This window comes from Sinohyriopsis cumingii, chromosome 9 (assembly GCF_028554795.1).
Source record: "Sinohyriopsis cumingii isolate HCF-2022 chromosome 9, ASM2855479v2, whole genome shotgun sequence".
In the NCBI taxonomy this organism is placed as follows: Eukaryota; Metazoa; Mollusca; class Bivalvia; order Unionida; family Unionidae; genus Sinohyriopsis; species Sinohyriopsis cumingii.
The window spans coordinates 91208922-91236598 of record NC_142969.1 but is presented as its reverse complement, the minus strand read 5'-3'; the positions used below and the strand labels follow the sequence as shown (position 1 = coordinate 91236598).

The 27677-nt window shown below is 36.4% G+C and overlaps 1 protein-coding gene across 1 annotated transcript; it reads left to right on the top strand.

Annotated features, from left to right (window-relative positions):
- LOC149792232 (biogenesis of lysosome-related organelles complex 1 subunit 5-like) lies at window positions 1-27022 on the top strand. The gene is made up of 5 exons (XM_089970772.1): window positions 1-86; window positions 5053-5135; window positions 17675-17804; window positions 21300-21355; window positions 23995-27022. The coding sequence occupies exons 1-5, from the start codon at window positions 62-64 to the stop codon at window positions 24172-24174; spliced, it is 474 nt and encodes a 157-aa protein (XP_089826898.1). The 5' UTR covers window positions 1-61; the 3' UTR covers window positions 24175-27022.
- The last annotated feature ends 655 nt before the right edge of the window (window positions 27023-27677 follow it).

Here is a 27677-nt window from a genome sequence, read left to right as displayed (position 1 = left end):
GTTACCTCCCGTTGACACCTCCGTCCTCTCTCCATACTCGGATGGTGCAAAATTAGCAAATATGCAGTGTGAACAAATTTTTAAAGGTAATAGGTGTTTTAAATTGCTGACATTATTGTTTATTAGTGCATTAAATTACTTCTGTGAAAATTACGTGGAATCATCTTAGTGACAGTGTTGTGTGCGCGCAAGCATTGGAGAACTTCAAGATAGATCATGAACAGTTCTGACTTTTTAGTGTCTCTCTCTTCCAGCGCAATTTTATGCCGTAACTGGTCCTTCATTTGTATACATTCAGATTCAGGTGTTTGAAAGCATTATTTAAATGAATTGACGCACTATATCGTTAATTCAAAGCATAGTCCTGTAATGTAAAACGCCTCCGCTGATATTTGATTTTTCAGGGGAGGTGTCTCAACACCGGTCCTGCTAAATACTGCTAAGCCTGACAAAGCCACGCAAAGTCAGATTAAAAAAAGAGTGTATATTGTTCATTATATTGATGAATCAATTAACTTAGCCGAAAGACTAGTTTTAAACATAATACGCAGGTTTAAACGACCGAAAATTTGGCGACAAAGTTCGAATTTCAAAACGATCATAAAGTAAAAACAAAGTATGACACAATCATGTTGGAAATGTTATTATTATATTATTATTATATTATTTTATAAATTATATTATTATTATATTAGTTTATAAATTATATTATTATTATATTATTTTATAAATTATATTATTATTATATTATTTTATAAATTTTTATTTTGACTGATTATCTGAAGAAAATTCAATTTTCTAATATTGTTATAATATGCAAAATACAGTTGAGTTGAACTTCATTAGTTTAATGTTGATACACTTTATTTCATTTTTTTAAACTGCTTGACAAGACTTAGAACAATAATCTTTGTACATATTTATACATTTTTAGTTAGCAGCTAGACATGCCGTATTTGATAGAAATCTGAAATCGCTTATAAAGAAATTATGTGATACTTTCTGTTCGTTGTTTTGTAATGTTAATAAAGATATGCTGAGAATTAGTATATACCAGTATGTTCTGTGAAGACTGAATACATGTGTGTTTTTCATAATAATGGAAAATTGGCTTTAGTGATCTCAATTTATTAATAAAAACCAACATTGCTATATTAGCTTTTGTTTATTTGGTTACCAGTAACGCTTATTATTGTTATTATTATTATTTTTTTTAGCATCAGCAGCGATGTTTCATGTTTATGCGTTGTCTTCCAATACAGCAGTTATCGTAGGAATATTAACTGATCTACAATAAGGTGATGGCCATCTCAATGTTGGGGTGGCGGATGGGAGGTCGTGATCATGAACGTTTTAGCTGAAATATTTTCTTTCTGTCTCACGATAATTAATATATTTTTCCAAGTAATTTAGCAAAGATATAATATGGCTTATTTTGGTATATCGTATTTACTGTTGATATAAAATTTAAGGCATATGGTACTCAAGTGCTACTATAATAAGATTATCATGCATTAACACGTTAAAATTACGAGTAGGTGAGTTGACACGCGCTACCTTTAATTGAATTAACACAGGCATTATAAGAGCAGTTACAAAATGTTGATTATACAAAATATAAGTTTATTACTATGTGATTATGTTTCACTTTCTTTCTTTATATGCATTTTAAAAATAAAAATAAAGTCAAATTGACAGTGTATCAGAGTAGAACATAATTCTTCAAAATGTTCTTGATACCATTATGTTTCTTTTCTTTTCAACCTTATTAAATTTATTCAATTTTGGACTTTTATTTCAAAGAAATAAAAAACAAACATTACTGAACATTCATTATTACATTTAATTCATTCGATATGCTATTATAAATTAAAAAGAGGTGGAATGTAGTGTAGTTGATCATTATTTTTACTATACTTTATTATTATTTACATAAATTAAGTTTGGAATACAGTTGCAAGGAAAATCTTAGAAAGGCTTGTCAATTCATTGGTTTGTTTTGGTATAAATTTCGATATTTGTGAAATTATTTACAATTTAGAATTTTGGCAATAGGAACTGTTTACTACAAGTTGAAATTAAAATAAAACCTCTTATTTTATATGAATGACTATGGGGTATTTTTTACTTAATGTGTGTATTTCAGAAACTCTATCTCAGGTTTCTCCACTTCGCATAGAAAAATTTATTAAAACATTTGTTTTTACCCGTGGCTTTGTGTGGCTTTGTCGAGCTTTATATGTCAGGCGTTATGTAATTAGGACATATTGAAATATTACATTTTCTTTTGATAATCATGCAGATGAATAATTTATCAAATGATGAACATTTTACATACGATTGTCTTATTATTCGAATTCGAACTTTGCTGCCAAATTTGATAGGTTATTTAATTTGGCAAAATTAAATTGAAAACTAATCCTTCAGTTTGGTTAATTTATTTGTCAGTATAATTTACATTGTAAATACACTTGTATAAAATGACTTTTGTGACTCTGTCAGGCTTTGTGAGGATTTGTTAGGCTTTGTATGCCTTTGTCTGGCTTTGTGTGATTAGTATATATTGAAGGAAAAAAATTGCACTTTCTTTCGATAAGTTCAATGAACAAAGTATAAAGTTATAAAGTAATAAACAGTTCATGTATGATTTTGTCATACTTCGTTATTACTTTTTCATTATTCGATTTCTGTCATCCAATTTTTGGTCATTTATTTTTGCATAGTCTTTCGGCTTTGTTAATTTATTCATCAATATAATTAACAATATAAATGTGCATTTTGTATTTGACTTTGCATGGCTTTGTTAGGCTTTGTCAGGCTTTGTCAGGCTTAGCAGTATTTAGCAGGATTCGTCTTACACTGTTGGACTAGTACATCAACAAGTTCTTCGGTGTCTTTCTTTTCTGACATTACTTGTGACTGACCAGTAGTATCATAGAAAAGGCAGAGAACAACTTATTGGTCTACCGTCACATTGCATGTGTCTGCATGTATTCAACTCTGAGGCTCAGCAAATGTGGATATATGACAAAACTTGCCAGTAGATACCCGTGAGCCGGTGGTTCTTATTAGTCCTACAATGTAAGACAGCACGTGTTGTTTTTGTTTTAGTGCTATGTCTTACTATCCAAATAATGGTCTTGTATAGCATGTTCCAATGTCATTGACATCGGAATGAGTAATCAAAGTTTCAGGAACATCGCACACACTTGGCAGCCTATATCAGCATTTTTCTTCCACTAATTTATGTGTAATTAATATACTTACTGTGCTGTCTTTATCCTGGCGAAATGAAAATATGATACTAGCAAATGGACGCATTTTCACATTCCGTTGACATACATTTGAATTTCTGCAATGCAACAATAGTTGAGGTATGCCGAAGTAGGTTCATGTCGGGGATATATTTCTTGAATGAAGCGAACCATTGCTTACATTTCCAATAGGCATAATATATTTTTATTTGTTTTGTTAAAGAATAATATTTCAACTTAAACCGATTTTGGCATTCCCAGCTTTCATCACTTACCAGCCAACTGAAATGTAGGCCAATGGAAGTTGAAAACAGGTCCATTTCTTTTGTGAGAATTTGAATTTATTAGAGAAAAGACATCAGAGTAAGTAAAGTCGGAGTAAAACATTATGACTTTACAGAAAAGCATCATTATTTTAGTTGTGTGAAATATCAGCATCAAGGTCTTACATGTAGGACTAGGTTCTTCTCTGGATTTTTCCGGGTTGCTCCTCCACCAGATATACTGGTCGTCATGTAAATTCATGTAAATCCTATCATGTGAAATATGCCGTTAAGGGCTGTTTTTAATACGAATAGACAATATGTGTGGCTATGGTACAGCTAAAAAAAAGATGTATAGTACTTAAAAAGTGAAAAGCTATAAATTATCAACTTAAGAACCTGTCATTTAAATGTTCAAAGACAATCTATTGTCTTAGAAAATGTATTTATGTGTCTCAATTAGGCAGTTTGATATTTTATAAATAATAGATCACAGCATTGTGATAGCACTGAGCTATAGCTTTATAATCATTTGTTTGCATGAAGACTAAGCAGGATGCAATGAGTATTATATTTTTTCATATTCATTTGTGACTGCATACAGTGCACATGACAAAAACCAAGATGCCATGTAATGGAGGCTGCCATGTTAACCTTGTCATAATCATATTACCGGTACATGCATGCTTGTAACCTGATGGCTATCATTGTTGAAAATACATTTGTGGTCATTGCTGATAACCATGAAGAGAATAATGAAACAATCCTGAAATACATATAATATCACAACAAATTTGTTTGCTTACATTTTACTTCTTTTCATCTCTACTTATTGTTCTTAAATCCCATCTCAAGATAATGACAAGAACTGCCATTATTTTCTTATCATAAAGAGATACATGTATATATATGCATAAATAGATTATACAATGAATTTGCATGTACTTATGAGAAATATTGTATTTCTTGCATTACCTGCTAGTGTCCTTAAAACATCTGGTCATAATATATTATACAAACAGTATTCCCTCAAAAGTCAAAATGTTCAAGATTAATTTTCTGAATATACTCAACACAGGATAAAAAAGGCTTCAAGATTGGAAGAATGTCATGCTTATGTAGTCTTTTCTGTATGGATTTGAACCTGAGACATGTTGGGAAAGGAAACTTCAAAAGCATATTGTAACCAAAAATCATGTTGAATCTTTAGGGTTTAATACAATAAATTCTTGGATAGAAATGTTACATGTTCTTAAATTTATATTTAGATTAAAAATTTTAATGTACTTGTTTCCATTTATAATGAATTGAGTCAATATGTCCAACTTTTCTCCATGTATTCAACTACAGCGTTCTCCTGAATTGGATCACAGAAAATTCTTTGGACGTACTTTGTGTATGTGCATTTACTGTGTGAAAAAATATTACTTAGATAGTGTCTCATATATATAATCCATGCATTCCACCCTCATTTTTAATTAAACATTACAAGTGCAATGAGAACAATTAAATTGCATGTCTTTTTTTCTTTTCAGACATAACAGAAATCCATGCAAGATTATTTGACCATCGTCCAGCTGTCCAGGGACACATCAATTATTTTTTAAAAGAGTTTGAGGTAATTGCATGTACAGTGTAATTTATTTGCCCCAGTCACATTTTGCACAGTATCAAATAACTCGCTTATAATAATAATAATAATGAAGACTTTGTATAGCGCCAGATCTTTAGAAGCTCTAAGCACTGTACAACATTAGATAACACCTATAACACAAAAACATATATAATGATACGATTACAAAAACAAACACCATGAAATTAGAAAACATTAAAAAAAAAAGAAAAAGAAAACGCTGAAAATATTGAAGGTAGGAAACATTATTAGGTCTTTAAGTTTGTTCTTGCAGTCAAAATAAATGAGTTTTAAGAGATCTCTTGAATGGGATCACTGTGTCTTTGTGTCTAAGTTCAGTGGGCAATTCATTCCACGTTGCTGGACCCTGGTATGCAGAAGAACGTTGTCCATATGACTTCATTTTCATAGTGGGAATTACGAGTATACGATTGTCAGAAGAGGAGCGTAAGTATCTTGCTGGTGTGTACACATGGGTGAGGTCGGATAGGTATGTTGGACAGGAGTCCGTCAGTGAAACGTAGCACAGAGAGCAAATTTTATGTTTGATTCTGGATAGCCAGTGTAGGGTACAGAGCAGCGGGGAGGCATGCTCTGATTGTGGTACTCGAAGTATGATCCGACCAGCTGTGTTTTGAATTTTTTTAAGTTTCCGGAGTAGATATAGAGATGAACCAGACAGAATTGAGTTACAATAGTCCAGTCTTGAAAGTACTAATGAACACAAGTGTTTTAGTGGCATCAACTGAAAGTTATTTGCGAATGGAGCTGATGCGTTTCAGCTCAAGATATGCAGCCTTGCATATGTTCATGACATGTTGGTGCAATGTGAGAGTACTGTCCACAGTAACACCTAGGTTTTGTACTGATTGTGTGAATTTAATGTTGGTGTTGCTGATATTTATTGTTTGAGGTAAACAATGTGAATGAGAAAGTCTTTGTGTTGTGATCAGAATGGCCTCAGTTTTATCATCATTCATCTGCAGCTTGTTACATGTCATCCATGATTTCACACCAGAAATGCACCTCTCTTCACCTTGGATGGTAGCATCAGTTTCAGTTGGGTGGCTAGATTTGTATATTTGGGTGTCATCAGGATACAATTGGTGAGACACTGGATGATGATCTATGACACTTGAGAGCGGCTGAGTGTATAGAATGAGGAGAACAGGTCCAAGAACAGACCCCTGTGGAATACCACAACATAGATTAACTGGGCTGGAGTGTATTCCATTTGCAGAAACAATTTGTGTCCTGCTGACCAAGTAAGACTTGAACCACGGTAAGGCTGTATCATGAATGCCAAATACATGCTGGAGACGGTGAAGTAATATATCATGGTCTATTGTGTCAAATGCTGCAGACAAATCAAGGAGGATGAGGACTGTAATCTTTCCACTATCCAACACAGAGAGAATGTCATTAACTACTTTTAGAAGAGTAGTTTCAGTACTGTGGCAAGGGCGATATGCAGATTGTACATTGCTAAAAAGACTGAATTCAGATGAGATAACAAGCTGGGATAGAACAACCTTTTCTAAGATTTTTGTTGTTGTTGTTGTAGGGTTTAATGTCATTTTTCAGTACACAACAGGCTATACATGGCGGCCAGTATTAATTTTGGAGGAAGAACCCAGGAAATCCAGGGAAAGAACCACCGACCCTCGAGAAGCAACTGGCAAGCTTTCTCACATACCCACATTGGCCGAATCCGAGACTCGAATCCATGCAGACAGAGGTGAGATGGCAGTGATCCGTAACAGAGAGCGCTTTAGACCATTTGGCCACTCGGGACCCCCTAAGATTTTTTTTATATGAATGGGAGATTAGAAACTGGGCGGTAGTTCTTTAAATGGTCCAGTGTTGGTTTCTTTAGCAGAGGCTTTACAATGGCATTTTTGAAAAATGATGGGAATTCCCCGGATGAGAGAGAGGTATTAATAACATCAGTTAGTGAAGGCAGTGCTAGGAGCAAGCAGTTCCCAGTTGTAATTAGATCAATGGACCAAAACACTGGACTTGTACGCTCGGAGCTACTTTCCCTTCCAATCTGCATTGGCTCTGCCACAGGAGAAAACACACTCAAAATTCTGGATGGGGAAATCAATGCACGTGCAGTGGAATAATTGTTTAGAGGTCTCGGAAATGCTTAATCACGCGTATGTGGACGCAATTTTTTTAGCTGGGGAGCAGAAAATCACGTATACAGGAGTCCTCCATATTTACACATTGCCAGACGGCAAATTCAAGGGCTTGCCAGTCCTGCTTCAACCATCTGCTGAGTGGGAAAATGTGTTGATCAAATGATCATTTTAGCTGTGCTGATATTTACAATGAGAACGTTCAGTGTTTGAAAGACCCCAGATGTACATGTCATTGTAAAGTTGAAGAACATGACCCAATAGCTTGGAGACAAGTTCAAAGACTTGACTAGCTGCATGGGAAAATGTACTGATATTTACAATGACTGACTAGAGAGGCAGAAAGAACCAGTGATGTACTTTTGTGTAAGAGTACATCAAATGAACAACTTTACCTTTCATTATTGTGTTTATTTCCAAGTTTAGTCGAATAAGCAGTGCATGCGACCTCGAATTCAAGACATGTTGAGAATTTGACAAAATGCTGTTTGCAAATTTGAATAAGTATTTTGGGGCAAATTGGCAAAAATTGTAATGGGATTAAACAGAGTGCTAGAAGTTGCTAGAACTGATATTTCACATGGAACACTATGTGAGAAGCTTAGTTTAGTGCATGGAGTAGGACGTTTTCTTGGCCTGACATAATTCACTCTCACTTTAATGGACAAACAAGAGTTATATGTCAGTGGTGTAAAGAAGTTAGAAAATTAAACTCATTGGCAAGCACTGGTTCTACTCATCAGGAAATTTAGCCACTTCAGGTATGCCTAATATGCTTCTGGTAGCAGACTGCAACTTTTGCTGGTGGGACTCCTGTTTTTCCAAAATAGCAGTCCTGGACTCCTAGTTTTAAAATCCTAGCAAGACCTCTGGTTTTGCACTTGGATGTGACAATGCTCCAGTTACGACTAGGAACAGAAATGGTGTAATTTCCTACATTAGAAATAAGCATGACAGAGTATTCTTGACAGGATGTTGCCTTCATGTCATGCACAATGCAGCCCAAAAAAGAAGCTACATGTTTACCTGATGTGGCTGAGATCTTGCAGGATGTATGTTATTATTTCCAGAAAAGCAAGAAATGATGCACAAATTCTTTAGTGGTCAAGATCTTTTTGACATTGAGCAGAAGAGAATGCTCAGACATGTTTATACCAGATGGCTAAGTATTGGTCATTGCCTGGAGAGATTGCTACAGAATTGGGAACCTTTAAAAAGTTCTTTAAAGCAGAATTTGATGATATCAGGACCAAGTCAGTTCATCTTCAACACAGGTTGCCGAGAGCAGTGACAAACCATATGCCCACAAGAAAGTAGAAAATATCCTGAAGTTCCTGAAATCACCTTCAAACAAGCTGTATGTTCTGTTTCTGGACTATACTGTCAAGATGTATGATGATGTGCTTGTCAGTCTCCAATCAGATGAACCGAAGATACATGTACTGAGAAAAATGCTAGTCAACCAGATTGAGAAAGAACTTTGTCATTTTGTCAAACTAGCTGTAATGTCAAGTTGTGTCTGAAGCTGTTTACTTCAAAAGCAGCTACAATTTAAAAGACAACAAGGACTTAGTCTTATGTGATGCTGCCCGCAGTTTCATTGCTGACTTTGACAATAATGGTTTGAGGGACATGCTGATCAAGCAGTTCTGTGGGGATGTAAAGCTGTACTTTAAATGTTTTTGCAGTTACCTGATTGAGAAGCTTCCTTTCAAAGAAACAATCTTGAAACATGCAGTTGTAGCAGATGTTTCTTTGCAACCGACAGCCAAATTGAGTGATCTGACTTTCTTCCTGCATAGATTTCCAGCACTATGGCCTCCTGGTTGCACCATTGACACTGTTGTTGAGCAGTTTGCTATATATCAATATACAGACCTATCCACCTACACCAGACAAAGAATTGATGAAACCTGGGCTGCAGTTGGTAGTAAGAAGGATGAAGAGTGGGGCATTGTTCCTCAGTGAACGTTTAGTTATAGTGCGAGGAATATTAATCATTCTCCACAGTAACGCCCACTGTGAGAGAATCTTCTCCACAGTGCATAAGAAGAGAACAGAGCAGAGGTCATCAGTGAGAGATGACACTTTAGAAGCATTGTTGCTTATCAAATCAAAACCTGGTCATCCATTTGAATCCCAATGCCAACCCTCAGTTGAACAACTACAGAAGTTGAAAAGTGCCTACTATGAAATGAATAAGACAAGTCAGTGATCCTCATTCCACCATACATGTGGCACTGAACTTGACTCTGCTTTGCTGTAAACTTCAACATCTAAGCTCAACAATGATGATCATTAATAAATTATTTTTCAATTGTTATATGTTTCAGATATTGTAAATATGAAATATTTTGCATGATATTTGCAGTATGGATCATTGTTTGTATTGACAGTTCGGTTACAAGATGTAATAAAGATGTGTCGGTAATGTTGTGCATTACTATTGGTGTGCACTTGTGAAGAATACTGAAAGCTGACATGAAATACTGAAAATATCTCTGAAAATACTGAAAAGCATTATAAGGGGGTGCACAGTTCTGGATCATAAATGCAGACCAACTAGCCCATAGCAATTTTAGTACTACTGAAACGAGTTTTAAATTGATGTCTTGTCTGACAATAGCAAAATATGAAAATGTTCTCATTGCAAAGTCTGATATGAGCTTATCCAGTTTTGGTCAGGATCATGGTCTTAAACTTGAGTTAATTGGGGAACCAGACTAACATTACGGGGGTACCTCAGATTCCATAATCTCAGGCTCTGTTTTTAGGGAGTAACTTAGGGCAGTAAAATGTAAATTCAGTATTGTCATGCTTCTGATCAAATTTTGTATCCACCTCATGCATATTTATGTTAGCAATAATGTTTAAAATTATGAGATTCCTGTCAGAAACATTAACACATGAAGCTTAAAGATGTGAGTTAAATTTAATGCGTTTGTAGACTAATCAAGAACAAATTATTACTGTTTGAAGGTTTATAGGCAGATTTATATGTAAACCAGTTTACTTGATCTTCCACCTTGTTAACGTAGAGAGAGGACTTGTACCCCTATATCTGGCACAGTAACCTATTTTTGCTGAATCAAACTTAGAACAGTTATATTGTTTTCATAAACTGTAATGAGTTTTTATTTTAATTGATTAATATATGGATGAAAGTTTGAGCAATTTAAATGACTGTATAAACATTCTAAATATTTACTGCCCTACACTATTGGGACAGAGAAAAGAGGTGACTTTGCCGCAAAATTTAATTTCATTGTGGACCCTGAATCTTACCATGTTTACCACCTGCATAATCAAGCATTTACATGGTCTGAAAATGTCATCATGCAGACAAAAACAGTGACTGTGAAGAGGAAAATCTGATTTTTAAAAAGTCCATACAGTTGTGTATAAATATAAAAGGAGTGTGTGTACTCAATGTTTGTTTATGCTTGTGAGAAAATACTGAATAGGTGACAGTTATTTATTGGACAGTTTTGTACCGATTTGAGTATTCCTTAATGCAGGAGTGGTGATGACCTCCACCAAGTGTGTTAGAAAAGCAGCATAAGGTCGTATGTAAAGTTTAGATCTAACTCAGAAAGCCAGTGGGGTTTAAAATTGGTTTTAAAACTTAATGGGAAATCATTACGGCTGAAGCTTAATTTACAAACATTTATTTGAATATAAAGTTGCCATCACTGCATCAGACCCAAATTATAAACTTTGCAAATACATCTTTTCCAATTCAGCAGTGCAATAACTTAGTTAAAATGGGTCAAAATTATGGAAAAATATTGACTGCCTTGCTGAGTTATACAAGTTTTAAAATGATTTTGGCAAATATCTACAATGTTGTTTGATAAAAAGTCCATCCTCTTCTTTCTTAAAACTGTACTAAGCTGGCCCTATGGCTTTAACATTGTAGAATTACAGTACATTTGATCTATTGACATTGGTCTGAAGGTAACCAGCCAGTCATTTGATCTTTTGACATTGGTCTGAAGGTAATCAGCCAGTCATTTGATCTATTGACATTGGTCTGAAGGTAATCAGCCAGTCATTTGATCTTTTGACATTGGTCTGAAGGTAATCAGCCAGTCATTTGATCTATTGACATTGGTCTGAAGGTAATCAGCCAGTCATTTGATCTTTTGACATTGGTCTGAAGGTAATCAGCCAGTCATTTGATCTATTGACATTGGTCTGAAGGTAATCAGCCAGTTATTTGATCTATTGACATTGGTCTGAAGGTAATCAGCCAGTCATTTGATCTATTTTCATTGTTCCAGAATGTGATGACCAGTCAGTTGTACGCTGTGTCCCATATTGCAGAAGTTGTCTTTCTCTGTTCTGCATATTTGTATAATAGCTTCAGTAGTTTTCTTTAATAACTGACACGCATTTAATAAGGGTTTGTAGTGTTACATGGATCATTTCTGACCTACTTAGGTTAACTTATTTTTTGTTACATAAGCTTTGCATTTTTATAAATGACAGCATTTGTATTACATAAACGTATTTCTGTTTCAGTTAACATGTATGTATCATTCACAAGATCAATGTCATATTGCTGGAATATGTTTCTTGTTTAGCAGAGCTAAGCATCTTTAAATTATTAAATAGCTAATATTCATGATGACATTAAAATCTCACTAAATAAGGTAAAAACTGATACATTTTTTGCTAAAATTATACAGTACTTCTCAAGGCATTTGTCTCGATATCCTTGGGCCTGAGGTAATATTGTTAACATAAGTGGATATCAAGATGAGTTTGGGGTTCTGAAAAGAAAACCAATTTCACATGTTAAGTGAAATTCATGTAATGGGTGACCTGTAGTTTGTGACTTGGATTTACACTTTGATAGATAAACAATGGAAATCAAAGAGATGGAAATTCTCCAGTTTTAGTCAGAAATCCGGTTCTTTTAATGCAGACCAATATTCCTTTTTTTGGTAACATTTCTGATGGACTATTTTCAGACCTGTCAACCCTCACGATTTTGGCGTGAATATCACAACTCTTGATGGCGATTCACAGATTCATGCAAAAAAGTAACGAATTCCTGATTTCTCGATTGGCTTAAATCATTGAAAAATTAAATTATATCACATTACGTGCTAGTCAAAATAGCAGCTGTGTTCACTGATACCCATAACGGTCCTGTATTGCTAGTCGTGATCTTAGTAGATCTATATCTAGTTGTTACAGTTTGTCCTGTAGCAAGCATTGTAAAGGATATAATCTATATTTAGAACAAAAGTTTTACAAATACTCTGGAGGAAAACTGGGGCACACTGATTTTTTTTTCTTCACATGTACATACTCATAGCAACTATAGTTATTTTTAAACAAACACCAAATGAAGACAGATTTTTCAAGTGTACGAGTTTTTTTTTTGAGATATTGAAAGATCAGCATGAATCGTAGTAATTTGCTCAAGTTCATCACAGAGGCTTATATCGTTACTTACAATCGACCTGTCATACATGTACTATATAATAACTACAAGGGAGGATACTTGTCTACTTGCTCGTACAACCTATTTAAGAATAAATGCTGATATTTCAAGCTATGCTTTGCTTAGCTTAATAAATTTGGTACTGATATTTAGCTCAGGCATTTGATTGTGTATCACTGTCAAAAGTTTGACTTAATATCATACCTTAAAGGTATGCCAGTGATTTTCACACACTACCACTTGACATGGCCCTGATTGCGCCCACTTAATCTTCTTCTTCTTGGTAGTCTCTCAAGCCGAGGAAGACAAGTTGTGTGATCTCATTGATGGTGGAAACACATGTGACTCCGAAGTCCTAATTCCAATGCACACAGGCAGTTGCAGGTGGGGCATAGGACACTGGTGGTTGGGAGTGACTAGGATACAGCTCTGTGACATCTCTTATAAGCTGCAGCAAGATGCTGGCGGCATTCAACCTCGAAAGTAGAACAGGTTTTCTGTTCAGGGCTCGGCAGTGGCTTTTATCATGCATCTTGCGGATTTTTCTCTCAGCCTCAGCTTGATAGGATTTGAAGCAGTCATTGTTGGGGATGAAGCTTGTGTCATTCTGCCAGTCCATAAATGCTTTGTTATTTCTGGCAAGCATATCTTCAATGGCACCATTGTCTCATCAAACCGGTCTTGATGGGTTCACTTCTTGTGGCCCAAAGTTGCCATAGCTGTTTCTCTTATGTCATTGAGCTTGTTCCATTTCTCAGAGGCGTTTCTACTTATAGATCTGATGGTGGACAGCTTGTCATCTAGGCTCTTCTGGAAATTGAGCATGGTTGACCATGTTGAAGGCTGTGCACACAAGCTTTGGATGCCTTGGGTGATATGGACCAATGCATAGCTTTAGGGTAGCATGGACAAGTCTGTGGTCTGTCCAGCATTCCAATGCTCGCATGGCCTTGGTGATGAGGACATCCTGGGCATCATGCTGGTGGACTATTACATAGTCAATTAAGTGCCATTGGTAAGATCTGGGGTGCATCCAGGTGTTCTTGCATTTGCTTGCCATTCTGAATATTGAGTTTGTGATTAGGAGGTCAAATTCTGCACATTTGCCGAGTAGGAGCTGTCCATTATTGTTCATCTTGCCGACACGGTGCTTGCCAAGCACACCTTTCCATCAACCATAATCGCAGTCAACACGGGCTTTGAAGTCCCCCAGTAGTGTGATCTTTGTCATCAGCTGGAACTGAGCTAAGTACAGAGCTAAGGTCCATATAGAACTGCTCAGTGGTTTTGGCTGGGCTTGAGAGGGTAGGGGCATAGGCTCTGATGATTGTTGCAAGTCGTTTGTGGTTGATAGGTAGATACAGTTTCATCAGCCTCTCATTGATACCAACAGGCAGGTCTGGAAGCTGCTTGCTAGCTCAGTCAGAGAACCCTCCTCTGTGAACCTGGTTTCACGCATGGCTGCAATATCGATATTGTAGCATGAAAGCTCCTTAGCAACTAGGGCTGTTCTCCTGTGAGGTCTTGCTACATTCTTTTTGTCCATGTGGGTACTGATGTTTCATGCTCCAATAAGAAGTTTTTTTCCTTGATAGTTTCTACCGCAGATATGGATGATCTTGTCAACTGCGGCAAGCTGGCCAGAGTTTGAAGGGCAGGCTATTTTTTTAGAACACCTTTTCTACGCCCCTCCCTATGCAGGGTGAGCAGCGCTGTCCTGAAAAGGTCTGCTCAGTTGCCGTGGATGCTGCCAAACTGTTCTGCTGCCCTGGGTACAGGGCAGAAAGACCACTTGTCCAAGGGCAGCGTACATGCAGGTCTCTGACTACAACTGCCAGTGGTCATCTCCACCTATTGTGTCGCCAATTGGTAGGTGCAGGTAAGGAATGATGATTGAGATGATGAGAATGAATGATGTTTGCACAACATAACCTGTGCGTGAAGGAGGTTAAAGTGAAACAGCCTTTGCACAGAGACAGCCTTACTCTCTTTGCCTCAGTAGTTGGAACTCAGTGATACAAAGATTCATCATGGCTGGGGACTACTTCGGCTGCATTGGATGGCCATGACGTCTTCAGTACCTTGTTGTGTCCTGCGCTCTCCACAAAGCATTTGCAGATTCGCCTTTGTGGCCATTGAATCACTCAGTTGATCTCTTATGTCCTGCCTATCAAAGCTGGCTTTGCATGCAAGGATGGGCAAGCTCCTAAGTCACCGAGGGTTTGAGGCCCGTTGGCTACCCTCAACCTGGTTTAGGTGGCCAGTTGAAGCTGTTGCCCGTGGTGTGGCCGCTGCCCATGCTACAGCTGCTTGGAGCCTCAGGTGAGAGTTGAGCGCCTGGTGGGGACCAAAGATGGATGAGGTACTCCCAAAGGAGCACAACTTGACCCCCCCCTCCACCAGAGATAGTACCCCTTCCAGAGCACCCCAAACACCACTTAATATGCAAGAACAACACACTGAATGGAATATTACCTTCTCGTTGGCCAGCTGAAAATAAAAAATAAATACAGGACGTCATTTTCTTTTAACCCATGAGAGGACACTATTCCATTCAGCAAGATCTCACTTGCATATTAAGCAGGTGCGATCACAGCCATGTCAAGTGGTAGCATGGGAAAATGATTTTGCATTCCTTAAAGTTATGATATTAAGTCAAACTTTTGATAGGAATACACAGTCGAATGCCTGAGCTAAATATCAGTACCAAATTTTTTAAGCTACGCAAAGCATAGCTTGAAATATCCACGTTTATTCTTAAATAGGTTGCGCAAGCAAGGAGACAAGTGTCCTCCCTTGTACATGTAGTTATTATATAGTACATGTATGACAGGTAATTGTAACCAACGATACAAGCCCCTGTGGTTAGACCCCCTCCTCCCTTGTTTTATGGACAGCTACTCCTAATTTTCTTTTTAACGAAACACTGTGGTCAGCCGACCATCCCAAATTTTCATTGCCAACCTTGCAACTTTTTCACCCCTGGGTAAAAAAAAACATTAAAAAACAAATCCTGAAATTGATATGTATATCTAATTGAACTGGTTTAGCCCAGTACTTGAAGTGCTTTTTACATTATGTAATCATTATATATAATGTTTAAAAAAACAACCTACCGACCCTAATTTTAAAACCAGTACAATAGGAAATACAGGCCATTCACAAAACAGTTTAATTCATGTCAAGTTGAAAGATGGGGTGTCAGCAGTTCTTCACAGGTGACTTGTCAACACAATGAAAGAGTATTCAAGTATTCAAGTTAATAAATGATAATAATAGTCAGCCTTTTTTTTACATGTTTTGATGATTTTGACAGTGTGTTTCCATCCCAGAAATTAAATGAAGGCAAAGCCAGTTTGAAATGCAGATGTATTATTGACAACTTATATTTGTGTTACTTTTGTAAAATCCATAATGCTTTAAGTAATAAACATGTATGTTAAATAGCCATGAATTCAGATAAAGGTCATATGTTAGAAAATTCATGCATTGGTTGCATGCCATTAGAAAGTACATATATAACTACATACATAAAAGAAATGATAGTCTTCGTTTGATCTATATATCCCACTGTTGACAAATATAGGTCACTAAACATTACGCTACAGTATTCATTATCACTAATAGCATGTAGCTGTGAAGTTCTTTTTTACATTGACATATTAAATACAATATTCATGTAGCTGTATAGCTGTTGTATCAATGCTACTTGGCCTAGATTTTGGCATGCCTGAGACAATGAACATAATCATCTTGCTGAGGCTAGCATGTGGCTGTGTAGTTGTTGACATATTAAATACCATATTCATTTAGCTGTATAGCTGTTGTATTAATGCTACTTGGCCTAGATTTTGGCATGCCTGAGACAATGAACATAATCATCTTGCTGAGGCTAGCAGGTGGATAAGGCTGTTCATAGGGAAATGAAAATCTGGCAAGAACTGAAAATTGTTCATATCTTTAACGAGATGTTCCACTGTCAGATTCCTAAATGGCAATGTATTTAACTTTCATGATTTTGTAAATTTAATTTGTGTTTTATGCCGCCATTGGTAGCCATCAGAAGCCTAAACAAAGTTATTTCTTCCAGCAGAACAGGAATCTTTCACATGAGAATAAACAATTTCCAATCACCAATCACTTTGGAAAAAGAAACACTCGATCCTATTCCATTGCTTTTATTCAAGATTTATGCTAACTTCCTGTTTTGAAGGGTGCACTGCTTCTATTGAAGATTCTAGCCAGCTTGCTTTGATGAAGGGTGTATGCATTACTTAAGTCAACGTGAAAGGCTAACTTCAGAGGACGAAACAGATGCCTCTTTGTTAATGCGATGGCGCAACATCAAATAATTGTTGATCAAATTGTTGGGTCAGAATTTGCAGTTTTGTTGATATGAACAAATCTTTTTTTATATTATTTAATTTGAGAGCTATGGGTTCTGTTAATATATACATTTACTATTTATCTGGGGGCCCCAAGTGGCAAAGTGGTCTAAAGCACTCTCCGTTACGGATCACTGCCATCTCATCTCTGTCTGTGTGGGTTCGAGTCTTGGATTCAGCCAATGTGGGTATGGGAGAAAGCTTGCTAGTAGCTTCTTGTGGGTCGGTGGTTCTTTCCGGGATGTTCCCGGGTTCTTCCTTCACCATTAATACTGGCCACCATGTATAGCCTATCATGTGCTGAAAAATGGCGTTGAACCCTACAACAACTACAACTACTATTTATCTCAATGTCAACATAAGGATGGCAAATTTAATAGTAACAATAAACCATAGACTCAGGACTTGGCATTTTTATTGACATATGACATAGGCAGCTTGTTGATACAAGTGATGTCAGTATATGTGGGTTAGACAGTATGTTTGAAAGTTAAGTTTTCATCATAATATCTCTTTTTTTAAATTTTGGTAATTTGTTTCCAGGAGAAACGAGGGGACCGTGAGAAGGTGAGACTCAGAAGTATCGAGAATGCTCTGACAGATATAAAGGAAAAATTTTTGCCAGAGAGCAAAGATGCAATGGATGTATTTCTTACCAACTTGATTGCCAAGTGTACGAAATTTTCACCCTTTTCTATTAAATGATAGATGAATCTTTCTTAGGTTATGAGCAATGTGCAGTTATTTTCTGGTAGTTGACAAAGTGTGTCTGAGCATGCAGTACCTTTTATTTTAATATTTTAGTCTCCCAGTCTTTTAAGATAAAGGGACATTGTAATACTCAGTTTATCACTGTTGGTCTGTTACTATATCACTTCTTAAACCACTGATTTAAAATTCAGTAAACTGTTTGTGTTTTCTGGTATATGGTGATCCATGAAAGGGTGTTAGATGTGCAAAACCATTAATTTGAGTGACATTTTTGAATATTTGTATGCCTCACATAGATAGTAGCAGGGACAAGTTGAATATATTTTTTTTTTAAATTTGTGCAATTTTTGTTATTCTTATTTTCATATCATCAAGTATCATGTTCTTTGTTGTCAAAATAAGCTAATTACAGACCTGCCTACCCATATGATTTTGCTGTAAGTCTTTTGTAAATAACCCCTAAAATAAAAAAACATTTTATGGAAATATGAATGTCTTCTTTAAATACTGGCTTGTCCTTGTTTGATTTTGGATCCAGATTTCACATTAGATTCAGTGAAATTGGTCAGGAAACCAGACCAACATTTAAGAGTACCTCCGATGCATTAAACTGAATGTATTTTGTGATGCAAAACGTCTGCATGATCAAGCTGTTACTCATTTGTTTTTAAAATTGCATCCATCAAACAATACAATTTGAGAACATAAGGGACAATAAACCTCTTAAATAGTTTTAATAGTCAGTACAGAATGATGAAAGGAAACATTCAGATTCTTGGGGCAAAAGCAGGAAGGGGAACATTTAGTTAAGGAGAAATTAGGTATTGATTTGAGTATGTGAGAAGGATGATTGTCATAGCCAGAACTCGTGTGAAATGTTTTTTTTAAAGGATTACATCAGTTTAAGAAATGGCAAGAAAACATTGAGGTCTGTAGGCGTTTGGAGTGAAAGTTTGTGAAACTGTATGGGATATAGTTACATTTCTAGAGTTTTACACATATTTTAGAACTGTTTGCCATTGCTACATCAGTTTGGATTCAACCTTTTGGACTTTGTATTCTGGCTTGACAGTAGTTGTAAATATGTTTGTTAATCTTTGCTAAAAACTTAGCTTAACAAGATTTGACTGCCATACTGCGAAGGTCTTGTTAGGGTTGGCAGATCTGTAATTATTATGCCTATTTTCCTCTTGTTTCCACAGTATGCCTTGTGGAAGTATTGTGTATGCATTTACTGTAATGATGGGGAAATTAGAACACAAGAATTAAGTCAACTTAAATTTAAAACCTCCATTAAGCAAAAGAAATCTATAATGAAACTGTTTCTTTTCATTTATTATTAATGAAATTAAGAATTAAAAGATGACAAAGCAGATTTGCCTTCTTCTAGCATTAGAAGAATAGGCAAACATTTTGCCCTTTGATGTCCATGAAACTCAAATGTTCCATCCCTTTTCAGACTGTAACATTTATTAGTGACATCTCAAGAATTATTTTGCCAACCTCTGCATAACATTGGTTGTTTTGTTGAGAAAATGCTATATACATTTGAAAGAGGCTCACTTTTCATCACCGAGTTAGGTGGGGCTGAGCTTGTGTTGGACTTTGTTGCCAATGAAAACTGTTTTTTGGGGAAAATAACAAGAGAATTATTCAAAAGGACAGTGGAGAGAATGTTCTTATTAGCTCTATGTTACTTTCATGTACTGTGGCTGACATTTTTTTGGATCTAAGCACACAGCTATCCAAAATGACTGCTCCTATGTGCTGAAAATATCAGCCTGAATTAGTCTAAAGTACACTATCCTTAGCAACTACTAAAAAAAATTAATAGGGAAACACATTTTGCCAGACTAGACTATACCAGGCTGTTGACTGCTCCAGTGGCCTAGTGGTTAAAGCATCCGCCTAGGATGCGGGAGGTCATGGGTTCAAGCCCCAGCAGTCATACCAAAGACTTTCAAAAATGGTACTAACAGCTGCCTCACTAGGCACTCAGCATTAAGAGGTTAGTGTTAGGACTGGTCGGCCTGGTGTTAGGATAATGTGACTGGGTGGGACATCATGCTACACGTCTATGGCATGATGCCCCAGTGCTAGTGCTCTTTTTCATAATTTGCCTCTGACATCCAGGAAGTGAAAATGACCAAGAGGAGATGGCATGCTTTTGATACTAAAGTAAGGACAAGCTGTATACTCTATAACCCAAATTACACACATCACTCATACACGAAAATAAAGGAAATTAAAAGTTCTTTTAACATTACATAAGATATACAAGGTCCTTTTAAACAGCCAGTATAACAGTTAAGGAAAACCTGGAAAACTCTTTATCTTTAAGATTCTGACCTATTCAGAATAAAAAAATGTAGATCACAACCCCATCTCATGTAAAGGGCAGTAACTATTGCTCATTACCTCCCCTGTCAAGCAGCTCTGATAGGGGCTTATAAAGACTCCTGTTTGCCTATCATTGGAATTCCCATTATTTTTAAAAACCAATCAGAATAAGTATTGCATTTCAGGTTTGGGATAGCTATTAGAAATATGTTCTGAATGAAGTTGTTTATTGTCATAAATTTTATTTTGATTGGAGAATCAAATGGTCTGCTAAACATATCATATCAGTATCAGTTTGATCCCCACTTTGCTGGAAATATTGAATTTATTTGATTATACCCAGGTACGAACATGTTAGTATTTATTCTTAATGATAGTCTTAATTGGGTGAAGAATGTCCTTCCAAATGTCAGGTTGTACCTACATGAACAAAAGTTGCACGTACTTTTAGGTAGAAGAAACATGTAGGAAACTGCCAAAGTCTGCTAGTTGCAGAATGTTATTCTTGATTATTGAAAGTATTTTTATTCTTGACAGACACAGAAGTACCTTAAATTAAGCATGCATTATTTGTTTCCAATTGCTTCAGAGTATTTTGACAGACTTCTCTAAGTAACACTTGTATGGTAACTGTTGTAGACACTCTAGCCAGAATCAGATGGCTCCTCTGGCACATATGTGCACCAGAGATTGAACATGTTGAATCTGGCACGACAGCAGACAAAAAGCTAGCAAATTTATATGCAGTTAATTAGATCCCTATCTTTGCCCATTTTGACTCGATACCAAGTTAGTTCAGCCCCTCCTCCATGCCCATCTTAATAAGATGCCAAGTTAGTTAGGCCCTCCTCCTAGCTCGTCTTAATAAGATGCCAAGTTAGTTAGCCCTTCTCCTTGATCATCTTAATAAGATGCCAAGTTAGTTAGGCCTTCCTCCTAGCTCATCTTAATAAGATGCCAAGTTAGTTAGGCCCTTCTCCTTGATCATCTTAATAAGATGCCAAGTTAGTTAGGCTCTTCTCCTTGATCATCTTAATAAGATGCCAAGTTATTTAGGCCCCTCTTCCTAGCTCATCTCAATTAGACAATGATCCTTTTATATTTTATTCTTTTTAAGTGAAAGTTGCCACAGAGGTCTGTAAAAAGATTGAAGAAAAGGAAAACAGCATCGAGGTAATATTATCATTATTGATATAATTTTGGGTTCCGTCCTCAGTGTGTTTACTGATTGCACTTTACTACTATGTTACTGTCACTGTCGTAAAGCAGTACAATATCGCTCGTGCATTTTAAAATGAGTTATAAAGCAGTTTCATGTTTTCTTATCAAACCAGCATTTGATTCAGAATCTGTTTTAAAATCCACTCTCATAATATATTTATTGGTGAAAATGAAGAATAAGGGAAGCATGTCATCTCTTGTCATTAAAATATCGTGGTTGTTTGGATTATGGCCTTTATAGCCCACAGAAATATATTCATTTCTCCGTCAAATACTTTACCTGATGACATTGTGTTCTGATAACTTTCTCTGCTACCTCTGAATTCAGCTCTCCTAGAGTGACTGAAAACAGGCCCGGCTCTTGGATGTGCGGGGCCCAAAGCAGCAAGTGATAAGCACGGGGACCCAAGCAAAAAAATTGCATTGCGGAGTTGATTTCCTGAAAGCATGGGGCCCAAGGCGGTTGCCTGATTAGTCTTGCCCTAGGGCTATGCCTGACTGAAAAGTGTGTGTGTGTGTGTAATTTGGTTTTTTAACGTAGCTTTTTCCAATTATTCAGTTGCTATGATGTCTGCAGTGTAGCAGCTTATAGTGATGTTTTGCACTGGGGCGTCATGCTGGAGGTATCTAGCATCATGTCCCACCCAGTCACAATATTCTGACACCAGGATGACCAGTCCTTACACTAACCTTTTAATGCTGAGTGCCTAGTGAGGCAGCTGTTAGTACCATTTTTATAAGTCTCTGGTATGACTCTGTTTGGATTTGAAACCGCAACCTCCTGCAGGTGAGGCAGATGCTCTAACCACTGGGCCACCAGAGCAGTCCAAACTGAAAAATGTCTTTCTGTTAGATATATATATATATATATATATATATATATATATATATATATAGAGAGAGAGAGAGAGAGAGAGAGAGAGAGAGAGAGATGGAAGCAACTTGTACAAGTTAACTCAATATGCCCTGTCCACCCCAGATGATGACACAAAATAGTACGATAATATACTGTATCTGTGAATGCAGTAAACATGTTGATTATTCTCCCAGCCCACCCCCCATGTAGATGCAGAAAGAGTGCCGGAACATATTGTATCTCATTCTGTGTTTGGTTTTAAGCTTCAGCAATACAAATCAAGCCTTGGAAACACATATGATCAGTATCACTCAAAATGCTCAAATCAAATATCAGTCAATATATCAACAAGTAGAAATGGTGTTTATGTATTGTAATCCAACTGCATATAAGCCAATGAGACCTAAGGGCTTGCGGTCACTTATCTATCCATGCATGACAATATTAAGAAAACATGCTGGACATAAAGATTTGCAATTTGATTAATATAGTATGGACTGAGGTTCCATACCAATACAGTACAGATGGATTGTCTGTACCAACTATACATGGCCCAATCACAAAGAATAAATCATCTATGACATGTCATTTTGACTGAAAACCAATCATTCCAGCTGTACAGATGATCTGTGTTTTATTTCGCTGGTCACCACTGTTATCTCCTACTGATGACAGGGTTCCCACGCTGCCAGAAAATCAGGAAAACGTCTGGACAAATAACTTTTCACAGTCAGGAAAAAAGTTATTAAAGTTATGTTAAAATTCCAAATCTCACACACATACACACACTCAGCTCGTGAAAATCACAAGCAAGACTAAAACTGGTGAGTAAATATCCACCTTGTAAAATATGGACTCATTCAGAACAGACCCTCAGATAACTCAGATCTGCACCAAGCGAATTTGGCTTTCAATGAATATTATAACAGAACTTGTCTGCTGACCAGTGAGCAACTTGACCATAATTTTGGTAAACCTCAATCAGAGCATGCAGATGTTAGTTCTGACTTTCACCAGAATTTAATTAAAATAGATCTCTCTGAGCTATGTTGTTGTTGTTGTTATTGGGTTTAACGCCATTTTTCAGCTAAACATGGCAGCCAGGATAAATGACGGAAACAGAACCAGGGAAAACACCTGAAAGAACCACCAATCCATGAGAAACTACTGGCACGTTTCCTGACATACCCACACTGGCCAAGCCTGAGACTTTAGCTCACTCAGACAGGTGAGATGGCAGTGATCCGTAATGGTGAGCGCTTTTGGCCGCTCGGGGCTCCCCTCTGAGGCATGTGAGAGTTTTGTTGGATTGATAGAAGAGATTGATGTGGTGTTTTCACATCACAGAAACACTTTGAGTGTTGTTTGCGTCCAATCTAGTTAAGTGCCTTAACCAAAGATACAGTAGCTATTCATTGATCTTATGGTGGGAATGAAACCCTTGCCCTTCTGGTGACACACTGAGCGACCATGACTGCTAGGACAGACACTGCCATATAACCTTTTGACTGATAGAACAGACATTGCCATATGACCTTCTGACTGTTAAAACAAACATTGCCATATGACCTCTTGACTCATCCAAGTTGCTGGATAGTTGGCATCCTTTTACTGGGAAATATGTCAACAATGTTACAGTTCTGTATTCTATTTTAATTGTGATATAGCATACTTCTTATTGCAGTAGGAAGATGAGACGTATTGTTTTACACAGCGTTTTTATCAATTAATTTAGATTCCATACCTTGAGAACCAAAGAGAACAGCGGAAAAAGAATTGGGAGGATTTTATGCAGCGGCAGTTCGAGCGTAGCGCTGAAATTGACCATGAGTATGACGCCCAAGTTATCAAGTTGTCAAAGGAATACAGTGACTTGGAAGACAAACTTATATCTGATTACAAAACAAGACCCTAATTTAAATTAATCAGGATTAAAATTGATAGTTTCCTAAGTGAATGGACTTTGAAATTGATGCAGTGTCTTAATTTTACACATTTTTAAGATTTTTCAAAATTTTCTTCCAGTGGAATTTCAAAAGACTGGACTTGCAACGAAACAGATTTTGACTATTGTTTACGATACATGCTACTACTAGCACGCAAAAATAAGGATTAGTACAGTAACTGTGCTTCTCTTTTGAGTTCTGTTTGTGGAATATATCTTGTACTGATGTATACTCTAGTAGGATCATGTCATAATAGTGTAGAAAACGAAGACAGGGCATGTAATGATGTGAGATAACATTATAATTTGATTTCAATGCTCATATCCTTAAATTAAGTTGAAAAATTTAACAGGCAATTATAAAAGAAATTCAATCCATAACCATAATCACAGTGGAAGTGGTGCAGTGCTGTAGGGGGGGTGGGGGGTGCAGTTGGCAGTGAGTGACTACTTTATTAAAGAACAACAACAAAGATAAAAGAGGTTGTTTTTTTTATGGGGCCTTCATTCATTGTTCCATGTCACAATGGGGATTATTTGAAAGCTACTACATGCTGACAGTCTTGGAAATGTCTATAATACAAGTCACATGGGTCATGCATGTGCATTTACTTATTTTAAATTTAATATAAATTGTTCTTTTAAAATTTAATACTTATTTTCTTTAACCAGAGTCTATTCAGTCCTGATTGTTGAATGCTCTGCACCTTAACTGTCACCAAGAAACTTCCGGATGAAAATTATATATCGCTATGGACTTGTACAGTGGTAGCCATGTACTAAACTGGGGACAAAATAAGAGAGCGTAAAGTGGAATTGTCACAATTGAGGGTAGTACAAATTTGTTTATCAATATGCGTAGCTTTCATGTGACATCACAGCGCATGACATTCAATCCAGATTGTACTGGATCACACCTTTATATTCATTTCATCCAAAAAAGTCTACGTACTTTAACATTGAGTTTGCAGTAAGCACCTCTCGGGGCATCAAATAACGATCTTCCAAAGGAATATGGATGTCTATGAATCCAAATAAAGTGAATACTTGACACTTAAAGGTATGTAGAATCAAATTCTAAAAAATGACACCCATTACTGAAATAGTTGGTGTTGAATGCCTACATGACCTGTGTGACTTGTACTATAGCTTGATCATTATTCTATATACTCTCTCTCTCTCTCTCTTGCTATATATATATATATATATAGGCTATGTTTAGCCCAATAGCTCTGTTCCATTAAAATGTACATGGGACCCAGGGAAAGCACTTTTAAAGTGGGCTACTCACCCATATATGCCATTTAGAATTTTCTTAACATTTTAATATGAACTCTGTGAATCAAAGTACCTTGGCAAATGTTTTTTAAAAACTGCCTTCCCTGGGTACCGTGTATGCTTGAATGGAACAGTCCTAAGTTTCTAAATGCAGTGAAAGTAGTGAATATATGAAGTAATAAATCAGTTTATCAATAACTGAAATGATGCATTGACCATCAAATGGCTGAATGAATGAGGCAATGAAAAATTACAAAATAATCAGTAATATATTTGATGCAGTATCCATACTGTGTCAGACCTGCCAACCCTTGCGATTTTGCTCAAAGTCTTGTGAAAATTACCCTTAAAATACGGGCTTAGGGCATACTAGCAAGAACTACAGAACAATGATCGTTGCCACAAAATCTAGATAACTGGTTCAAATTTGTTTTATTTGGAACCAGGTTATTTCTTAGAATTAGTGAAATCAGTGGGGGAACCAGACTAACTTACAGCAGCACTCCATATGCTTTAAACTGCACCTATTTGTTCAAGCTAAACATCTGCATGATTAAACTGTTGATTATAGAGTTTTTTTAAATGGTGTCCAGAAAGCAATGCATGTTTAAGAGGAAAGGGAAAATAAGCTTCTAGAAAAGTGTTAATAATCAACACAGAAGAATAAAAAGGAGTATTCAGATTCTTGTGAATATAAGCTGGAAAGGACAAAATTACATTTATTGGACATCACATGCCAATTTGAGTATGTCTTATGGCAGGAGATATGATTGCCATTGTCATGTGAAATGGAAATGAGTTTCCAAGAATTATGTCAAGTTGATTGATAGCAACAAGCCATTGAGCTGCATAGGGTTTGGAATTAGAGTTTGTGGTAAGTAAAGCCTATGCTTACTTTACAAACTTTTCAGTTGAACATAATGTTTATCATCGATGCGTTTAATTTTTAATTATGTTTTCCAGCTTTACAATAGCAGTTATTGATATTCTGTTATACCTTACTGAAAACTGGTCAATCTTATGGAAAAAATAAACTGCCTTACTGAGAGATGGACTCGTCAGGGTTGGCAGGTCTGCTGTGTTCTTGATCTCTCTTATGAATAAATTTCTTGTGGTTAGAACCTTGTCATAATCACATGTCAGTGATGTCTGTGTCCCTATCTATCCATCTATATAATCTAATCTAATCTATCAATCTCTCTATCGACACAAAAGAAGATTGCTCTCTTTGTTTATCCTGAGAACTCCGCTCTGGAGGTTCCTTCTCTGTCTCAGTATGGTCATACCCAGAGAAACATTTATGGTTGTATGTTCTAAGAAAATTCTATGTGGATTTTAGGAGTCAAATTCTTTCCAATTGAGGATTGAGATGTGTGGACAGATATGACCAGTTCGGACCAAAACGGAGTGATTGTGCATATGTGTGTATAAGATCTAATACATTAGATGAAAATTAAAGCAAGGTTATTATTATTGTTTTGCACCCAATGTGTAATCTGATCTTATAATCATGCAGTAATTCAGTAAAAATTAAAACTTGTATGTTTTTGTGTTTTGTGTGCACAAGAAAACTTTGAAAAAGAAAAATGTTGAGACCTTTACTTCAAGATAAATTTATAAACTAATGACTGCCAGTTCTTTCACTTAAGTCTATCTGCTAGATAAAAATATAACAACTGATACAGATTTAAAGACGAGAGGTAGAAACTTGTTCATATAATATCAAATTTCTCATCAAGTATTAATTAGATGTTTCCACATAGAATGAAGGATCTCAGTTACTTGCTTCATCCATGATGACTTCCCCAACACACCAATCCCCTACACCAAAGTTAACCTTCCAACACCTAAATCCCCTTCACCAAAGTTAACACCCCAATCCCCAACACCAAAGTTAACCTCCCCAACACCCCAATCCCCCACACCAAAGTTAACCTCCCAAACACCCCAATCCCACACACCAAAGTTAACCTTCATCTCCAGAACGGCCTGAAAGAGGAGAAAGAATACACGTCTTACCTTTGAAGGTCTTTTGTGGAGAATAATATCAAAGTTTTAATTTTCATGCTCATGTAAAACATTATGTCCAGAATAAAAGTATATTCCTCAAGTAAATTTGAGTTACATTGTCCAGACTTACCAACTATATTTTAATTTACCTCCATTGACTATGACTCATTTGAGAACTACCCAGC